Here is a 13,101-nt window from a genome sequence, read left to right as displayed (position 1 = left end):
CAGACAGGAACCATGCGTGGTTCACCTTCGATCTGTCTAAACGCAGCGGCTTGCCCTGGGGGGCGAGAGCCAGAGCACGTCCACTCTGGGCTGAATAAAGGGTGCTCATAGTATTCCTCATCAGAGTGGTACGGGTCATCCTCAGGCACAGACACTGAGATGGAGGGGGCGAGGAACTTGCACCTCTCGCGAGAATTTTGGAAGCGGCGGAGAGGACCTGCTTCCTCCTCATCCCCTACATCTACAAATAGACACAAGGAAAAGAACTGCAGGGAAATCTGGACAAAGAAACAGAGAAACAAAGAGACAGAGAAGAAAAGGAAGAGGAAAAGAAACAAGAAGGGAAATAGGAATAGAGAGAAGGAAGATTTAAAAGAAAGAGAAGAGGAAAATAAAGAGAAAAACAGGAAAAGGAAGAGGAAAAGAAACAGGAAGGGAAATAGGAAAGGGAGGATGAAGAGAGGGAAACAAGAGGTCATGGAAGAGGAAGATAGACAGGGAAGAGGAAAAAGAAAGAGAAGAGGAAAAGAAAGAGAAGAGGAAAAGAAAGAGAAAAGGGAAGAGAGAGAAGGAAGAGGAAAAGAAAGAGAAAGGAAAAGAGGAAGAGGAAGAGAAAGAAAGAGAAGGAAAAGGAAAGAGTAGAAGAAATGAAAGAGGAAGGGAAAGAGGAAGAGAGAGAAGAAAAATGAAAGAGTAGAGGAAAGAGGAAGAGGAAGAGAGAAAAGTAAGGAAAAGGAAAGAGGAAGGGAAAGAGGAAAGGGAGTATGAAGAGAGAGAAGGAAGAAGAAAAAAGAGGAAAAGAAAGAGAAAGGGAAAGCATAAAAGGAAAAAGAAGATGAAAAGAACGAGAAAGTGAAAAGGAAGATGAAGAAGGAAGCTAGAAATGCTGTAGCAAGTAAGGTAGGAAGTAGGAAACACAAGTGAAAGTAAAAAGGTGAATCAGGATATGCTAAAGGTGACATTGAGAAGGGAAGGGAAGAGGGAGAGAAAGAGAGAAAGTGTGAGAGAACATAGAAAAAAGAGCTTAAAAAAAAGATGGTGAGAAATAAAACAAAAAAGGAATATGTGTATGAAAAAAAAGAAATACACACACAACACAGACACAGTGTCAAGAAACACAATGTGTGACTGTAGCGGTGCTATGCCATGACCAGATTTTTAACAGGAAGCCATTGTAATTGTCTAAAGTACCATTATGAAGTGTTTAATTAGAGTCAACATAATAAGGCTTTTACAAATCATTTAACTTGTGTAAAATATTTTTTTCAGTTAAACAGGATAAAGTCAAGTGCACCATCAAGAGCATCTTGACATAAACCCAATCTATTGGTAGTTGCTCTAGCTGCGGCAAACTTTATTCCATTAATGTTACTGCACTGATATTACACTACTTTTGCTATACAACTGTCACCTTTAAGAAATGAAAGAGTTTTGTCTTCACATTGACAAAGTGTCTTCCTAAGGATTGTGTAAATATGTGATCGTTGTATTTCCTCCTGAAGACTGTTAATGGTTGAATAAGTGCTAATGACACTGTTTAGTTTTGTATCTGTAGAGAGTAATCTGAGCATGGCATTGACCTACCACAGGCAGTAGAGACAGACACAGTCAAAACAACAAACGAGCACAAGCCCACAACATCAACAGCACCTACAAAACAATGTGCAAATCTAAAGACAGGGATGCACAGAGGAACTGAGAGAGGTTTGGAGCAATTCACAGATCTCCAAAGGGGCTTTAGAGAGAGGATGAGCAACCTGAATGCTACACGGTTTCAGCAACAGGCTGGCATCAGCAGAAACATTAGCAAGTTGGCTGTAGTTGAGAGAGCAGCATTCAGTTTAAGGTGCGAGGGCTAACATGCAGGGTGGAGTCAATATCCATGATTGGGTGGGGCATAAGGAGGGGTTGAGTTTGATTGATTAGGAGGATAGGAAGAGGGTGGGGTCTCTTTGATGTTGGGCTTTTGATCAAGATAAGCTCCCGGAGTTAGGATGATGAAGATGAGGCCATGTTTAAGAGCTAGAGATGCTGGATGAAGAGGAGGAATAGGAGGCTGACTTGAATGATGTCAACGAAAGAGGCAAAGTTCATCCTGCAAACACAACTCCATCAGTCTCTGGACCAGCCCCACAGATCGACTGGGCATGGGTGAAATCAGCCTGGAAGGGGCAGGATTAGCAGGCATCCCAGATAATACACCCTCATTTGAGCCAGGTTCAGAGGGTGACCAAAAAAACTCGTGAAAAAAAAAAAAAGGTTTTCAAGCTCTTTCAGTGTGTTTCTCACCTCACCTCTCTCCACACACACTCACTCACTCACAGAGTGAAGTATGACCTTACCTTGCTCCAAAGGCCCGAAATGCTCTGCTGCTGGGGACGGAGGAGGAGAGGGTGGCAGGTTTGCAGAGTCCTCCACTGCAGACAAACAACAGAAGTAGAGGAATAGATCAAGATAATGTTAAATAAATTTTGGGTGTCTCACTGTGGCTCTGTTCCAAATACATGAGCTGCCTACATAAGGAGCATTAAGGCATTACTGGTATGTTCCTACAAAAAAAGATAACCAATTTACTTCTTTATATTTTGGTACCATACTATTGCATTACCAATTGTTTGCATTAAATCATTCCATTCCACCTTAGAAGGCAGCTGCCTATGTAGGAAGCAGACAGCAAGCCAGCTCACTAGGTGTTGGAACTGAGACATTTTGCAACTCTTGGTAAGGATTGTGTAGATATTACAGGAAATTATGAGGAAAAGAGGAGTGAATGTGGACGGAAATTACGCAAACCAGACTCAAACTTGCATTGGCTACATGGACACCACTGTTAAATTTGTCAAAGCATGTGTGCTAGCCCATAGCTCTAATGTGACATGTTTTCTAATGTTGTGGAAGCAAAATATCTATAAATGTCCAAACAAGAAAAATGAAACCTGGTAGCAATGTCTTCACAAGGGAAAAATTTGGTTCATGAAGGGACTAATGTTGTTTTTTAAAATGCAATAAGCTAATAATATCTTACATAGGGACACCAGAGAATGGTGGAGATTGTACATGTGCATGTGCAATCTCCCAAAATGCAAGGTTTTGTGTATGTGTAAATGTGTGTGTGTTATTTCTAAGAATATGCTGAGCAGGTTACGCTCAGGATTGGTATGCTGAATTTTGCTATCTCTAATCCTCTGATCTCTTCTGACAGAGCTACTCAACATCAAGCATGTGAGTGCAGAAATCATTATCTACTTTTGCTGACTAATTACAGCAGAACAAGTACAAGTTATTTTGGTGGAAACTCTCAGCCACATATTTCTCATGTTATACAGTGTGTGTGTGTATATATATATATATATATATATATATATATATATATATATATATATATAAATTATTGATGGTCTAGATGGAATTAGATCTGGATCTTTACCACAGTTCACTAATTGGTCCTCTGGCCTATGCACTACTGTATGTGTGTATGTGACAAATAAACAACTTTGACTTTGAGAGCACTTTGTACTTTTGACTTAATGTGTTCAAACAAAAATGTGGAAGGAAATTACATTACGTCATGCTGCCAATAAATGAACAAGCAACAACTGAGTTCAAACTGATTCTGTCTTCTTGTAAATTATGTGAATGTGAATTATGATCAGTTGTCTACTAAGAGGTTGCATACATTCACAACCTTAAATGTCATGAATAATGCACAGTTTATGTATTTATAATAGTCACTGGTTACAGTAAAAAAAACTCAAGTCACAAAAGCAACACACTTACTAATGAAACACAGAGTTTCTGTTTTCAAAACCAAGAAAGCTTAGAAAAAAACATGAAAACCATGAAAGACAAAATTAAATTACTATCACAAAAGACATGAAGCACAACCACAGAAACCAGAAAGAAAACAAAGACCACCACATTTTACCATGTTGCCAGCCAACCATAGGAGAGGGGGAGAGAGAGAGAGCACTCAAGGCTCACCCTAAGTCTGACCACCTTTGCCCTATGTTGGCACACACACAGATAGCCAGGGGCAGGGTGGGTGCAGAACCCAAGCAGAGAGGAGCTGGAACAGGCCTGCTGTCAGGGCGAATGTGTCATTATGAAACAAATAAAGTGCCCTGGTGACTCTCTCCACAGCTTTGATAAGATCACACACACAAACAAACTAAGGAACGGACAGACAGAATGGCAATGCTGATCACATACCATAGAGGTAGAACAGCAAAAACACATTACAGATCTTTTTATGAAAATGGTACAGTGCTGGTACTAATGGTCTATGCAAAATCCATAGTGTTCTGCTCCAGAGAACTGCTTGTAAGTTATGAACGCAACACATAAACTAGTGACTACTGGTAAACAGATATGGTTTTTAATGCCAATACCAATATCTAGAGAGTAGGGGGTTGATGGCCAACATAACTGGCATAAGATATTTATGGGTTTTTGTCACATAAAGATAAAAATTAATAAAAATGTATAAGGGAAAGTGAATTTCTGTGGTAATGTAACTGTTCATTTTTAAATACATCATGCATTCAGCAGTCCATTTTACAGTGTAACAAATGCTATTTTAAAAGCACAAATATTCCATGTTGTCTCAATTAATATGAGACCGTAAAAAGCTGCATGAATAATACAATTATAAAATAATTAACTAAATGATGTTCAGAATAATTTTAGAGGGAGTACAGCCTGTCATACCACAGAATGTCAACTTTCCCAAAAGTTTTTCAAGTCAGCTACCCATATCTGACTTTTATTGCATGGCAAAGAAGTTGTAATTTTGGATATAACTTTACACATATAATGTAAGTGATTTAATCACACTAAAATCATGTTAACACATACAATGTATAAATCTTGTGGCTATACTTTTGAGATGATGTATATTTTAGAGTTTATGGATTGGCCCCATTCACTTCCATCCTAAATTCCCTACTGTAACTAAGATTTTTCCTTTTTTTCAAGTAAAAAATGAAGTAGTTTATTTATTTATGGTAATCAGCATTTAGCTACACGTGCTGTCGATCGAGCTTCATTTGTATTGAACCTGGAATATTCCTTAGCAGGTCTGAGCATGGCCAAACCTCCAGTATCCCAGGGTGCTCACCTGCCTTCCTACCTGAGGGCAGCCTGACGGCAGTGTCCGGATGCTGCTCCTGCTCTCCCTTTAGTACTGCTACCGCTTCAGCCGTAACTTCCTGCACGATCCGCGCTGACACTTGCTCTGTGCAACACATACACACATGCATCAACACACACAGGCAAATATTCACATATCCACAAACGAGCAAATACTCACACATGCCTGTACACAGAACAGCACACTTTCAAAAGTAAATCAATCCAGATAGGATGTCTCCATTTTTGTTCATCATACTTTAACCACTTTATACTCAATAAATCCTTGCAGTCCTCAAAAAAAGGGGCTGGGCTATACTGAGATCTGAACCAATGAGACAGAGATTGCATCGCACAATGAAAACAAAAAAGATGTGCACGCATGGTAGCCCACACACACAATTAAGGTCTTTATTGGTGTTAATAATAAATGTTAAATGGGTATGAAACAATATGAGAGACATCTCAGAGGCTTCACCACCTACATGACGCTGTTGTAGCCTACGTTTTATATCTTATTTGGCTAAATAAACCAAATGAACCTACAGAAGATGTGTTACAAATGTACAATGCAACATAGTTATTGTAAGTCTTCAACATAACCAGCATATGGCCTTAATTCGGACACCAAATCTCCCAACCAAATCTGCAGTTTAGATCTTACATCAGCAAGGTGAACCATTTTTCTGAACACCAAATAGGCTGCATTGCCATGTAAATGTAAGCGGTCATTTACTCATGTGTTCAAATGTTTGTTGTGGAAGTTCAGAATGAGACACTTTAGCAGTTTAGCTTTTAGTCTGTACGGACTAGGAAGAAGTTAACGAAAACTGTGAAAGTTACAGTAAGATTTCATTGTTCAACATACTGTTGCATCTCAAAACATCAACGAAAACTTAATTTCTCATGATATGAGCCCTTCAAAGTCTCTAGAGCTGCTCCTAATAAATTATTAAATACAATTCTACAGCAAATAAAATTAATTTGAGGCTTCAATGTAGAGTTGGGGTACTCGCGTTTGATCTCTGATTTGAGTCACGAGTCCAATTTTAATGACTTGGACTTATAATGGACTCGGTTGCATTTTTACTCTGACTTGACTCTGACTCGAGCCTTTGGGATTTTTTTTTTTTTTTTTTCAGAGTCCAGCCGAGTCCATGACATTTGTGATGCAATGAAAAAAATAAATAAATAACAAAACAGAAATTAATGAACACATCTCTGTCTGCATACAGCTGTATTAGCCCCTGACATCGTAGACATAGCCAGAGTTGTTTCACTGTGTTCAACAAACGCGCACACACACATATGCACATGCACAGGCACACTCATCAGTCAACCAATATGCTTGAACGTTACTACAGAGACTACTGTATAACACTGACTACCTAGGTGGCTGGCATGACGAAAATATAAAGATGAGTACGTATCCAGTGTAATAGAAACTAAATAAGACAGTTTCACATGACACGGGACCTGACAACTACAGCCAAGGTGGTGCTCGCATTGCGGTTTCATCGTGGTTCAAAACTTAAAATCAAGAACTTCATTGAGTCAAGTCACCCACATCATGTCTCTCACAGTTTACTAAAACAGCATATTGAAATAAAAATACATAAAACTAGCATTAATATTGGATATTAAGTCTTTTCAGGCATAATGTATCTACACATGTAGGCTTCTGTAGTCTCTTGTGGTCCACGCAGTGTTGTCAGCTTGAACTGGTCCATAATAGCTTGATGAATTAACTGTGTAACTTTTTAAATACTCTGGGAAAAAAGCGTTATTGTTAAAGCAGACAGGAACTCTAAACAGATAAACAGCACCTATTTATTTTTTTAATTTTTCCCCTTTTTCTCCCAATTTGGAATGCCCAATTCCCAATGTGCTTTTTAAGTCCTTGTGGTCCAGGTTACGGAGGATGAATCCCAGTTGCCTCCGCATCTCAGACTGTCAACCCACGCATCTTATCATGTGGCTTGTTGAGCGTGTTGCCACGAAGACATAGTGTGTGTGGAGGCTTCAAACCATCCACTGTGGCAACCACGCTCAACTCACCACGCACCCTATCGAGAACCACATTATAGCAACCACGAGGAGATTACCCCATGTGACTCTACCCTCCCTAGCAACCAGGCCAACTTGGTTGCTTAGGAGACCTGGCTGGAATCACTCAGCACACCCTGGGATTTGAACTAGTGAACTCCAGGGGTGGTAGCCAGTGTCTTTACCACTGAGCTACCCAGGCCCCCAACAGCACCTATTTATTATTGATCGAATATTTTCAAAGCATTGACAAGCTGCTTAAAATACATTCTTTTACAGCATTTGTCCACCATTCACAACATTCAACCATGCCCAGTAAAATATTAGGATATTTTTGGGCAGTGAAATGTTTTGTTTATAATTTAATTATAGACTATAAAATAAATGTATTATTTTTGTATAGAGTTGTGTATGAAGCTAAACTTCATGTTACGAGAAGTTTTGTTGGTTATGACATTTGTATTTTAAATGTTTATATTATTTTATTTTTATTGTAAACAACTCGGTAACTTATGCACACCTTTTTTTAGCCTACATCTCTGACACTTTTGAAGGACAATTCTGTTAACTTTATGACTCAAAATTATTATTCTCCATGTTTTTGCGGTTAAAGAAGAGCTCAATTAAATTTTCTTTGGTTGGTATTTAAAGATTTCAGACTGATTGCAGACCAACATGGCTGCCGCTCAAGCTAATATCAATTATTATTATTTTTTATCTTCTGCGGCAGCTGCTGCGAGACGCACACAGACACATCAGGGATTTAGGTACACGAGCAGCACACAGAACTGTCCTGCATTGTGTGCTTTCCCGCAAATTAACTAGAAAATCATGTCTGTGATAACATGGCCCTAATATTATCAGTGGGCTTTTCCAGTGTTTTTGGATGTAGCATTTGCAGTCAAATTGTGAGACTTCTCATCGAGTGCTAATTACTTCTGTGTTGACTCATTTGTATGTAATGTATTTTCCTAAATCACTTGGCAGACAGAGAAAAACGATTCAGAAAGAAATCTCAGTATAGTTTATTATTTCTTTAGATAGGGATTATTTTAAATAAAACTAAATGAAATTGAATTGACAAATTGAAAATGAAGTAGAAATAAAAACTAAATTAAAATTCGAAACATAAAACCTTGGTTGTAATGACTAAAGCAGCTTTCACTTTCTTTAGTCTATGTTTGAGTGGAGGGGAAAAAGCAACAAATAATTGAAATGTCAACAGAACTCAATAAGAATTGTGCTGAAGGAAATTTTGTCTTCATACACCAAAAGCATATGCTTTCATTCTGAAACCACTTTGAAGTCTGTTCAGCAGGATACTAATCATAAAATGTATATATAAAATGCAACAGAGGTGTTTTTGTTAAATTTATATTGACAAATAGTTTTTCTTAGTTGTGAAGTTTAAAATAAGCCTGAATTTTTATTCAGATTCATGAACAGATTCATTCGGACTCAGACTCAGCCTGTTATGGACTCGGTCTTGAGTCCGACTCGGCCCCTTCTGGACTCAACTCAGACTCGAATGTTTAAAGACTCTGACTTGACTCAGACATGACTAAGGTGGACTCGAACCCACCACTGCTTCAGTGTAATTCAGTTTTAACTCTGTCTCTTCAGTGGGTATTGATTTAAACTCAGTGAATATTACACAAAACACAAGAAAAGAGAAAAAGCTCAAAATGGCAAGAAAATTGGCAGCACTTTGAGAGAGTAAATTGTCATGGTAACAGCAGATTGGGGAGGTATGAGTAGTTACTGCAACAGATTAACCAGCAGGCTATATCCAGCCCACGGATTGGCTGGCAACACTTGTCCAGGGATAGATTTCGATTTAAAACAGCTCTATTAAAAGTATCCCTCAGCTCTTTAAGCCATACACGCCATGCACAGCACATCAGAAATGTAGAGCTTTAATTTTGGTGCTATCAATCGTACAATATTAAACGAGAGACAGATCTGGTTAGCATTGTAATGGCCACCCATAGCGGGTGGTTGGAAAAGATCGTGACTACAAGCCTTTTGTGTTTCACGGAACAAAGAAAATCATACTGGTTTGGAACAACAGATGATTTTTGGATGAAGTATCCCTTTAAGAGTTTAACATGTAAGAAAAAGGTGAGACCTTTCAATTTAATCCTAGTACACATCAATGATCAGCTAACATGTGCTCAACATGAGACAGACACATTAGCACCAGGAGATAAACAGCCCCAGCGACTCTTACGTCAAAGCTTTCTGAAGAAATGCAAAGTGATTAGGGCCATTTGCTACTCCCACTCTCTCTCTCCAGTGCAAACAGACTGCATGATGGGCTTTATCACTTTTGTTTTCTTGCGCACTTTCACGGGTTCAATACAAGTTAAGCTCAATTGACAGCATTTGTGGCATAACGTTAATTAGCACAGTAAATAATTTTGACACCCATACTTCCCGTGGTTTTAAAGACATTTATAATGGAAGCTAATTCGGCCAGTGCAAAAACGTTACAATACACACCATTTAAAAAGTAGAGCCACAAGATGTAAACATTATACCTGTTAACATGATTTAAGAGTGATAAAATTGCTTAATAAGCTTATCAGTATGAAAATATATCTACCGTTATGTTGTCATGATGATATAACGCTGCTAAAAGCCTATAACCCCAGAGATTTTATAACACTAAAATCATGTTGAATTGAGATTTGATCACACTTAATTCGGCGACACCGTCGAGGGCTTTGCCCAGCAGTTCTCGGCGGTGAAGCAGCAGACGGAGGCTATCCGGCACATCCTGCCCCGGCACGGCTCAAGATCCCGCACCATGTCTGCTCATCGCCAAGGGCATCCCCCTGCGGTGACTGCACCAGCTCCGCCGCAGCCCACCCCTTCGGCCCGGCCCCGGCGTGGAGCCCACCAAAGTAAGCAGACGCCACACGTCTCACAGTCAGCGGCTAAGAACCCATGGAGGTCGTCAAAGCGCCCCTGAGACGGGACAAACAAACCCACTCACCTGGAGCTGGTAAGAAGACCACTCCATCCCCCGGTGGAGGGCTGGGTGGAAAATCTTTTGTTGCCTTTTTGTTTGATTTCGCCACATGCCCAAGTGGCTGCGGTACCCAACAGTTCAGCAAAAGAGCAGTTTCCTTCCTCCCTGGGTCACATACCCGGTGTGCATGGTCGTCATCATGACTACCGTCCACGGGTTTTTCCTTGCAGGACTGGCGCTCCAGTGGTGATCTTTCCACCCCTGAGCGCCCAGCTATGGCACACAGCCGCCCCTGATGTAGCAGTCTCCATGGGTTACGAGGACAGGCCTCCTCCTCCCCCGTCCCAGGCTGTTCCGGGGGTGGTCACAATTAGCCAGGTAAGTGCGTCGATGTCCCTAGACTCAGCATGGCCACGACGTGGTGTGGCACCTCGAGCTCCACCCCGCCGCGAGGCCCCACCTGCCAGTATGTCCAATGATGTTGTCCGCTTGGTCCCCCTTGCGCGGAACTTGGATGCGTGGCTTGCGCTTTCCAATCCGTCGCGATGGCTGATCCGGACCGTACGACTCGGCTACGCGATTCAGTTCACCAGGCGCCCGCCCAGGTTCAGCAGTATTCACTTCACCTTGGTCAAGGACGAAAACGCTGTTACCTTGCGCGCGGAGATCGCTACCCTCCTACGGAAGGGCACGATAGAACCTGTCCCTCCAGCCGAGATGAAGAAGGGGCTTTACAGCCCCTACTTCATCGTACCAAAAAATGGCGGCAGGTTGCGGCCAATCTTGGACATGCGAGTACTGAACCGGGAATTACACAGACTTCCGTTCAAGATGCTGATGCAAAAACGCATTCTGGCGAGCGTCCGGCATCAATATTGGTTGGTGGTGGTAGACCTGAAGAATGCGTACTTCCACGTCTCGATCCTTCCTCGACACAGACCCTTCCTGCGGTTTGCATTCGAGGTTCAGGTGTATCAGTACAAAGTCCTCCCTTTCGGCCTGTCCCTGTCTCCTCACGTCTTCACGAAGGTTGCAGAATTCGCATTCTCAACTATCTCATGACTGGCTAATCCTAGCTCACTCTCGAGACATGTTGTGCGCACACAGGGACTTTGTGCTCTCACACCTCAGCCGACTAGGGCTTTGGGTCAACTGGGAAAAGAACAAGCTCCTCCCGGTTCAGAGCATCTATTTTCTCGGTTTGGAGCTGGACTCAGTCTCTTTGATGGCGCGCCTTACGAACGAGCGCACCCAGTCGGTGCTGGCCTGTTTGAAGGCGTTCAAACAGAAAACAGCGGTTCCACTGAAACTTTTTCAGAGGCTCCTGGGGCATACGGCATCCTCGGCGGTAGCCACCCCGCTCGGGTTGATGCATATGAGACCACTTCAGCACTGGCTTCAGACTCGAGTCCCGATTTCGAGTCCCGGTTTCGTCCCAGGTAGTGGCACGCAACACAAGCGGATAAGCCTGAGATAGCCGGCCAGGTGTATCGCTTGCACATAGCGCCTTCCACATCCTTTTGAGCTGAAGACTTGCGGCATTAATTCCCAGTAGTGTTCACAAGCTTTGTTCCCTGGTTGACTTCCTCCGAGCCCTGTGGCAATCGAGTTTTCGGAGAGACTCACTGCCGGCCCAGTACACGTGCTAACTAAGAGTCCTGTTCTGAGGAAGGTGCTCCGCATGTGGCAGTTCCCTGTAAGGCTAACCCCATGCGATATATATCTTCCGCTAATCAGTTTCCCTGTTGGCAAACTGCGTCTTCCTTGGGCAGACCCCTCTGCCCCAGTCTCCATGTTTGCAGTAACTCCTCCCCCATTGGGTAGGATCTACCTTGAAGGCTCTCCACATGGTTGGAGGTGTGGTCTCCGCTGTGTCTTCCCCTTGGGAGGGACACCCCCCGACTAGACCTGGCGGCCCAGTCAGATAATCCCCCTTCTTTTTTAAGGGAGTGGAAAAAGAGAAGGAGAAAAGAGGCCACGACTGGGTTAGCCTGTCACTATCTTTTGGGTAGTCAACTTGTCCCCAAAGGGCCGTTCGACACTCATAACTATGTTGTGGGAGGTTACGTGTCGACCTGGTGTGCTGGCTATGAGGCAGACAGTAGTCTGCCAACCACATACCGCCAGTTCACGTAACATTTTTCAGCCAGCTGTGGCATTTCTTATAGGGACCCCTAGTGTCACTACATCGACACAACTTTGAGTGAGTGACAGATAGGGAACTTCATGGTTACTTGTGTAACCTCCATTCCCTGATGGAGGGAACGAGACATTGTGTCCCTCCTGCCACAACGCTGAACTACCCACTGAAATGGCCGGACCTTATATCGGCTCCTCAGCATAAAACCTTAATGAGTGGTTGCATACAAGCTCCTTTTATACCCGTATGTCTGGGGGAGTGGCATGCAAATACCACTTGCCAATTTTCATTGGCCTTTTATCAAAGACCAGAGGTGTCTCGGGCTCCCAAGAGTGACCCCTAGTGTCACTACATCGACACAACATCTTGTTCCCTCCAGGGAACGGAGGTTACACAAGTAACCATGATGTTTCCATACAACAAAAGTTCAGTGACCATAGCTTTCAAGCGGCAAAAAAACAAAAAAAAAACATCAAAAGGTTTGGAATTTACCGGAAGTTACAGTTGGACTATTTTTATAGTGCTTTTACTGTGTTTTTTGTGCTTTTTGGAGCTTAATAGCTGCTGTCAATAGGCGCTGTTCTTGTATGGAATAAGCTGCATAAAGACACTTCAGAAGTTCTTCATTTTAGTTCCAAGAAAGAAAGAAAGTGTTGGTGGTTTGGAACAAAAGTGATGAGTAAATAATGACAGAATTTTTATTTAGGGGAAAATATCCCTTTAAGAGTTTATCTTCAGGAGAGGCATTTACTGATCTGAAAAATTATATAATTTAGAACTTCCTGGAAATGAATATTTGCTATGAAATGACAAA

The 13,101-nt window shown here is 41.9% G+C and overlaps 1 protein-coding gene across 17 annotated transcripts in view; it reads right to left on the bottom strand.

The window, feature by feature from the left end:
- Positions 1-13,101, bottom strand: part of LOC127448476 (microtubule-associated protein 2-like) — a 205,174-nt gene that overhangs the window by 52,791 nt on the left and 139,282 nt on the right. For 6 of the 17 annotated variants that reach the window (XM_051711021.1, XM_051711020.1, XM_051711026.1 and 3 more), the window contains 3 exons: positions 5,117-5,233; positions 2,343-2,417; positions 26-241 (listed from right to left, as the gene is read on the bottom strand). In XM_051711021.1, the coding sequence (XP_051566981.1) occupies positions 26-241; positions 2,343-2,417; positions 5,117-5,233 (408 nt within the window). The remainder of the gene's footprint in view (positions 1-25; positions 242-2,342; positions 2,418-5,116; positions 5,234-13,101) is intronic. The other 11 variants (XM_051711033.1, XM_051711034.1, XM_051711036.1 and 8 more) reach the window with 5 other exon arrangements.

This window comes from Myxocyprinus asiaticus, chromosome 11, assembly GCF_019703515.2.
Source record: "Myxocyprinus asiaticus isolate MX2 ecotype Aquarium Trade chromosome 11, UBuf_Myxa_2, whole genome shotgun sequence".
NCBI lineage: Eukaryota > Metazoa > Chordata > Actinopteri > Cypriniformes > Catostomidae > Myxocyprinus > Myxocyprinus asiaticus.
Note: the sequence above shows the minus strand (reverse complement) of the source record. Positions and strands in the feature narration are given on the sequence as shown.